This window comes from Fringilla coelebs, assembly GCF_963513975.1.
Source record: "Fringilla coelebs genome assembly, chromosome: 9".
NCBI classification, from domain to species: domain Eukaryota; kingdom Metazoa; phylum Chordata; class Aves; order Passeriformes; family Fringillidae; genus Fringilla; species Fringilla coelebs.
In genome coordinates, this window is record NC_140067.1 from 29501781 (window position 1) to 29509566 (window position 7786).

Below are 7786 nucleotides of genomic sequence, written 5' to 3' on the forward strand. Positions count from 1 at the left end.
AATCTCCTAACGTGGTGAAAAGCTTAGGAGAGGCTTCCTGTCAGGTGGGCTCTCCTCTTGGCCTGTAGAAGCAGGAGGGATTAAGGATTTCTGTCTCACTCCAGGTGTTGGATCAGGGGGAGCCAGGACTGTGTGTGGCTGCCATCCAAAACTGAAGGGGAATGCCCATCTCCACCTGACACTGATGGCTTATCAGGTAACCTGGGACGGGTCTGAGAGGACATTCACAGCAAAAGCAGCAGGGATACCTCCCTGGGCTGTGAGAGGGGCTGGGGCCAGGCAAGGAAACAAGGGGTCCATGAGTGCTAAAGCTGTGCTTCTCTCCAGGCCTTGGCTCTCCCAGCTGGCACTGGCACTGCTGTCCTCAGCTGCCCCTCACACAGGACATATGGAGTGCAAATGGTGAGGTTTCACAGGCTAATGAAACGGTGTTTTCTGTTCATTCATCAGGGGAAGACCACAGAGCCCTCAAAAGTGCCCCTAAATGTGTTTGATGGGCCACGCCTGGCACATGGCTCGCTCTGAAAGCACTGAGAACTGCACCACTCCCATCCAGAGCCCTTCCCTCTGAGTACTGCATCTCTCCCATCCAGAGCCCTCCCTCTGAGCACTGCACCTCTCCCATCCTCCGTGTGGTGAACCTGGAGCCCTCCCTCTGAGCACTGCACCTCTCCCATCCAGAGCCCTTCCCTCTGAGCACTGCACCTCTCCCATCCAGAGCCCTTCCCTCTGAGCACTGCACCTCTCCCATCCTCCTTGTGTGGTGAACCTGGAGCCCTCCCTCTGAGCACTGCACCTCTCCCATCCAGAGCCCTTCCCTCTGAGCACTGCACCTCTCCCATCCTTGAGTGGTTCCTCTGAGCCCTGCACCTCTCCCATCCTTGTGTGGTGAACCTGGAGCCCTCCCTCTGAGTACTGCACCTCTCCCATCCTTCTGTGGAGCCCTAGGGTCTGGTGGTGAACCCAGAGCTCTCCCTCTGAGCACCATGGAGCCCCCAGCTCACAACCAGAACGAGACCTCCACCCCTCCCAGAATGAAGGCAGCAGAAGTCCTTAACTCAGAGTTAAATGTTGCTGTGTTCAACAAGGATAAAGCAGCTGTGCTGGAACTGCTGGAGCAAGGGGCAGATGTGAATTCCCAGGTGGGCAGTGGCTGGACACCCCTGCAGACTGCAGTGAGAGTCGATGAGGAGGAGCTGGTCCGGCTTCTGCTGGCCAGGGGAGCCTCTGTGCATGCCAGGAAGGACAATGGGGGCACTGCCTTTATTGAGGCAGGGATTGCAGGGAACGTGGAAGTGCTGGAGCTCCTCCTGGAGCGTGGCTCAGACATCAACGAGCAGGACATCAACGGCTTCACAGCCTTCATGGAGGCTGCGTGGTATGGGAAGGAGGAAGCCTTGAGGTTCCTCTACAGCAGAGGGGCAAAGGTGAATTTGAGGAGGGAGCCCAGCCAGGAGAAAGCCAAGCTGCAGAAAGGAGGGGCCACAGCGCTGATGGACGCTTGCAGGGAGCGCCACTTCTCGGCTGTGAAAATCCTGGTCCAGGAGATGGGGGCTGATGTGAACATCCGTGACAACAGAGACAGGAATGCCCTGATCCACGCCCTAAAGGAGGGCTCAGGAAAAAGAAAGCACGTGTCACCTGTGCCCATAGTTCGCTTCCTGCTGGAGCACGGTGTGGATGTGAAGAGCAAAGATGAATGTGGGAAATCTGCCCTCATCCTGGCTGTTGAAATGGAGAGCCCAGAGCTGGCAGAGCTGGTGACAGCTTTGTTGGAGAAGGATGAGATAGATATTGATGATGCAGATGAGGAGGGCAACACAGCCCTGATGGTGGCTGTTAAGAAAGATGATTGCAGAATAGCAAAGTTGTTGTGTGAAAAGGGAGCGAGGACGGATCACGGGAACCTGATTGCAATTGCAAGGAATAATCGTTCTCCCAGCATGGAAAACCTTCTTCGTGAGCACAACGTCAGGCTTGTTCCAGACACTCCCAGAGCCTGGGAGCCATACAGCAAACGCTGGAGGGCCCAGCTGAAAAACCTTGATCAAATGTATCGCCCCATGATTGGCAAACTGAAGATATTTCCATACATCCGGCAGAAAATTCAGGATGACATCTACCTCGGGCTCCACGGAGGGACAGAGGTGGCAGTGCAAATAACCCGCAGTGCAGACGGTGACAAAGAGAAAGAGTTCCTTGAAAAATGTTCTCACAGTGAGCATCTACTGAAGCTCTTCCAGTCCGAGAAGAGAAAAGGCTGCATGTACTTGTGCTTCCCACTCTGGGAGAAAAACCTCCAGGAGCACCTGCAGGACCCTGAAGGCCAGAAGGATTTCAAAGCTGCTCTGAAGATCATCTTCCAGGCACTGAGAGAGCTGCACTCCCTTGGATTTGCTCACCAGGATCTACAGCCCGGGAACGTCGTAATAGGTTATGTTTTGCTTTCCTTATGTTTTTGTTTTGCTTTCTTTATGTTTTCATTTTGCCCTCCCTGAAGTTTAGAGAAGAAGGTGTCTCACCAAAGCTGTCTGTAAAAGTAGAGATGTCTTTGTGCTGAAGGGGGTGGCTTTAGATCTCCTCTTTAAAGAAGTACAGATAGGTTCACAGAGAGAACAAGTTTACACATCCCATTAGCTCTGCCCGCCTCTCCAGGGCTCTGCAGCAGACCAACCCACCACAGGTGCCTCCAGAGAACTGTTTTTTAAAGAAGAGGCTGTCCAGAAGTCAGCAATGGACTGTATGAAGGTTTGCCACCCTTATTTGCTAACAATTTCTCTTATTTCCCCAGATTTAAGTGGCAAAATTTACTTGGCAGACTTTGGTAATAAAAGAAGGTCAATTGAAGGCCAAGAAGAACTTGTAAAGTCAGATTTACAGGCAAGTTCTCTGTGAACCAACCTATGGTTTTAAATGTTGGTTTCTCTGTAGCTGTGGGTCCTCAGGAAAGGCTTTTTGCATTCCTAACTAGAAAATGTTTTTGGTTTGTGGGGAAATCAGTGTAGTGACAGGTGTTGCATAAGAGGGATGTTGATTTGGATGCCCATCTCCTCTGTCCTGGTGCACACAGCTTTGAGATTTATGTTGGGTGTGTGTCGAGTCTTAACTTCTTTTTGCCGGGGTTGGGATTGAATGCACGTAGATGGTATTTCTTGTTCAGACTCAGGTGTTTATTAGTTCTTATCCATGTTACAGTCTCACAAACCCTGAGTTCTACAGCACTTCACTCTCACAAACTAAAAATGGAGCCCTGTCTCTCGCTCTACAAGGCCTTTTAAGGATAAACTGTCCAATTAAGAAGTGACACCTAAGTTATTTTTACTTTTAACCCAATGACCCAATCCACTTTTAATTATTTTTACTTTTAACCCAACCACCTGTGGCCTACAACTCGGCCTTTTTAACCCGATTACACAAAACCACCCAAACCCATGGAGAAGAAGGTGAGAAGAAGCAGCAACCTCCCTAAAACCTCCATTTTGCTTTATAGATAGTACTATATTCTGTAACCTTAATTTTTCCACCCTGTGATATTACACACTTTTGTTCAAACTCCACACCCACAATCCCAGTTCTGTCATTCCATTTTGGAAGCCTTGTCCACAGCCTGAGGTCAAAAGCAGTGTTCTCTTGGGGGTCAGAGCCTATCAGCACAGAAAGTCTCAAATTCTCAGTAACCAGGGCTCCAACAAGTGTGTAGGTGTGTATTTTACACTTCTGGGCCCCTGCAGGGTTTGGGGATACGAGCCCATCTTCCTCTGGGCTGGAAGCTGGGTGCCAGTGGCACGGGTCAGTGAAGTCTCTTTGCAGGCACTGGGCAGGCTCGTGCTCTACGTTTTAACAGGGGGAAGGAAACCCCTCCAGGAAGTTGGAATTGAGGATTTGGCTCCCAGTTCCCCAGATTACACAGAGGCTCTGGACCTTGTACAAAGCCTGTTCTCTCCTGATGAACGAGGCTTGGAAGGGCTGAGCAAACATCCCTATTTCTGGAGCAATCAGAGGTAAGGCCTGGGAGTACAAAGGAGGTGGAATTTTGGTGTGGGAATTGCCTGTAGTGCTGGGAACAGTGAGGTCCCACTGCAGCTAATGAAGCTTCTCATCCCACAGCAGGTTCAACTTCCTGAAGAGTATATGGAATAAAATCAAAGATGACCCAAAGCAAAAAAGAAGTTTTCAAGATCCTAATGTCACTAAGAAAGCTTTTCCTTATCCACAGTGGACCAAAATGGTAATCCTCTTCAATTTGGGTTGGTATCAGGTTTGAGCTAGACATTCAGGCAGAAGATTTTCTGAGTGTTTAAAAAGGGAACTGGAAAAAGTAGCCCCACACAAAATACAGACAACTGGAAAAAAATTCAGTTGAAGGCACGTAGTCAGAAGATGTTGGTGCTAAAAGGAGCTCTGCTAACTGGGGTGATAAAAGGGACTGATCATTCTTGAATTGGCCAGCAAACCTTCAAAGTCTATTGGTTTTTGTGGGTGTGAAAGGCAGGGAATAATCTTTGTGCTTTCTTTCAGATTGACAAAGATATTTTACATGTCATGGAAAATCCCAGGAATGCAAAACCTACCAAATACGGAAATAATGTCATCCAACTCCTGAGGCTCATGAGAAACATGGATGAGCACAAAGATGAAAGGTAAATGTTCTCATCCTTGCCCCTGCCATAGAGTCAGAGAATATCCTGAGCTGGAGAGGACCCACAGGGATCACCAAGCCCTGTCTTTGACCAGGACTAGCCCAAGAATCCCCACCATGTGCCTGAGAGATCTACCCAAGATGAAAGTGAAAGACAGATGGAAGTGCTGAAGGAATAGCCAAAAAGAAAATAAAATTGTGGAGTAGAAAAGTTGCAGCTCTGGGGTTTCTAGGAAACCTCCCCAAGTTATCAGAAAGCCTCTCTGGAATGGCTTTTTCTTTGCAAGGACATCCTCATCGTGGACAAGCTTTAAAAATCCTGTTTGCTTTTGTTCTCTTTCAGCATCAGCAACAAAATAGGAGACTATGCTGAGTATTTCCTGGGGGTTTTCCCAGAACTCACCATCTATGTGTACAACAGCTTACGGCAGAACCCCAAGTGCAGCCACCTCGCAGATTTCCAGGAGCCTTCTCTGTAGGATGTCACTGCCTCCTGCCCCATGTCTGATCCCACCAGCACTCCTTTTATTTCTTATTTCTTCACCTCCAAAAGAGCTGAAGAGGTGGGTAAGGATAAAGCACATGCAGGGACAGAGTATGGAGGACTTGAATTAGGAAAGATTCCAAAGAGTTGGGTGTAACAGCCACGAGATTTGGATGCTCTGATTTGCACTGTGATTATATGTTGCTTATGGAAATATTTTTCAGGTGTTGAAAAGGTTATTTTCTGTGGATTTTTTTTTTGTGGGCTTTTTTTCTTTCGTTTTGGTTTTTTTGTTTTGTTTTGTTTTTTGTTTGTTTTGTTTGGTGGTTCGTTTTTGGGTTTTTTTTGTTGTTTTTGTTTGTTTGTTTGTTTTGGGGGTTTTTGTGGTTTTTTTGTTTGTTTGTATTTGTTGGTTTTTTTTTTCTCAAACTCAGATTGTTATTCTTTCAATGACCCCATGGAGAAACAAACTTGAAATAAACTTGAATAGAAAACTGACTCTGTGCTCCTTTAGGAACGAGGTTCCCCCATCCCCTCTGCACATGAAGAGAGGTTCTGCAGCACTGTCAAACCACCAGCTGCATCAGTGCTCCTGCCTTGGAGCAAAGGTCCTTCTGAGGGTCCTGGGAACCTTTTAAATACTTTGTGGAAGTTTGACTACACAACTGACGATGAGAAAATGCAACCTGGAGAATGCTGACTCCTCTTGCACCAATATTTTTGGGTTTTTTACCCTTCCTCCTTGCTCTTTTTTTGTTCTCTTGCTCACTGTGTGTTTCTCATGCCCAGAAGGCAGGAGGACACCTAGAGAGGTGTGCTCAGGTCTCAGCAGTGGGGGGAGCAGGGGGCTATGGGGAGCCCTGTGCCATGGCAGCATTTCTGCTCTTGCATGAAGAGAAGTGAGGCCACGGGCTGGGCTCCTCCAGCCTCCTGTAAAATGCCACATTTCCTGCTTTCTGTGACCTTTACAACTTCTTCCATCACTGTGCTGTTCCACTGAAGGGCTGGGTCAGGATAAGCATATGAGCCTGCACTGTGGCTGAGGCACTTTCCTTAATGGTGAGGAGTGAGGGAGTTTTCTATTATGACTTCTTTTAGTCATTGTCATCTACAAAATATGCTGTGTTTAAAAGAGATCCATACTTCATTAACATGCTTTAAGCATCACTGCATATTGTCCCAGGGTGAAGAAATAATGTCAGGGCTCTGTTTTGATCAGCATTTTCCCTTGTGGGATATCTACTCTTTATTTTGGTCCTACAATAGAATCCATCCCAACTCAAACCCTTCTGGAACAGCACCTGAGCTATCTTTAAAGGGATGTGGTGATTCCATTTCTGTCCCCATGTCATTGTGGGGAGAATCCTGCTGTGGCAAAAGGGCACCCTGGCTGGGGAGGCACTAAGAGCTGGCACAAGTTTTTGTTGTTCCTGCTGTTACACAACAGGCAGCCTCAAAACAGAGCAGCGACTAAACCCAGCCAGGCTGGGATTTATCTCTCTGAGGTGATCTGGCTGGCTGCTCTGCTCTGTTCTGGTGTCAGAGAAGAAACCTGATCCATACACAGCATCTGCAGAACAGACTGCTCCTGGAGCACTGGTGCCACAGCCTTCCTGAAGAAGCTTCATGAAAAATCACACCTCGGGGGCACAGACATATCTGTGCTCACACTGGGTATTTTAGCATTTCCTCTGAGGGTTCAAAGGAGAGCTTTATTGAGCTTTTTTTCATCAAAAGAGTCCAGGGATGAAGAGCCACTGAAGCAGGGAAAGCAGGAGTTTATATATGGATTTTGAGGGGCAGGGCAGAACACCAGGGCCAATGGGATGAGGGCACAGGGTTGGAAGGGCCAATGGGATACATTAAATCTGCATATCACAGCAAGGCATGCTGGGAGAAGCCTTTTTCCTCACCCTAACAAGGGTGGTTATGGCTTGAGGGGTTTTCCCTCCAGGGGAGGGTTGTGGATTCTTTGATGCATCAGCCTGTGGGAGGAAGGAATGCAGGACTGGGAGCAAGGGCTCTTTCTCCAGGCAGCACTGACAGAGCCAGAGCACACAGCCTCAAGCTGCACCAAGGAAAATACAGGCTGGATGTTAGAAAAAAATGTCTTTCACAGAAAGAGTGATAAAGTTTTGGAATGTTCTGCCCAGGGAGGTGGTGGAGTCCCCATCCCTGGGGGTGTTTAACAAAGCCTGGATGTGGCACTGGGTGCCAGGGTTTAGTTGAGGTGTTGGGGCTGGGTTGGACTCGATGATCTTGAAGGTCTCTTCCAACCTGGTCATTCTGTGATTCTGTGAAAAACACCAGGCTGCCTCTCCCAGGAGGATGGGCCAGTGAGACACCAGGCAGGATGGAAAACTGCTGGGCAGTGCTGCAGCTGGTGGCGTGGCAGTGTCCGGGGCACAGCCCGAGCATGGATGTGTCCTGGGGAGCTGGGGGCAGAACCAGCTGCCAAAATTACTGCTGTGGGCTGTCCCAGCAGCAGAGCCCACCTGGGAGGTGCTGCCTTTGCCTCAGGCAGGTTTGAACAGTGCCCAGAGGTGTGATTTGACCCCACACGCTTCACTGCCCTGCTGTCCTGCCTGCATTTGCTGTGCCTCTGCCTTTTTCCTCTGCTGGGGCTCCCCAGGACAGCTGGCTGAGCCCAGTGATGGGCTCAG

At 48.9% G+C, this 7786-nt stretch overlaps 1 protein-coding gene across 1 annotated transcript; it reads left to right on the plus strand.

Moving 5' to 3' along the window:
* Nucleotides 1–986: 986 nt before the first annotated feature.
* Nucleotides 987–5118, plus strand: RNASEL (ribonuclease L; the record flags this gene model as incomplete). Its single annotated transcript, XM_084211307.1, has 6 exons — nucleotides 987–2433; nucleotides 2792–2891; nucleotides 3822–4001; nucleotides 4108–4228; nucleotides 4519–4640; nucleotides 4983–5118. 6 exons carry the CDS (start codon nucleotides 987–989, stop codon nucleotides 5116–5118), a joined length of 2106 nt encoding a protein of 701 aa, XP_084067433.1.
* Nucleotides 5119–7786: the final 2668 nt, after the last annotated feature.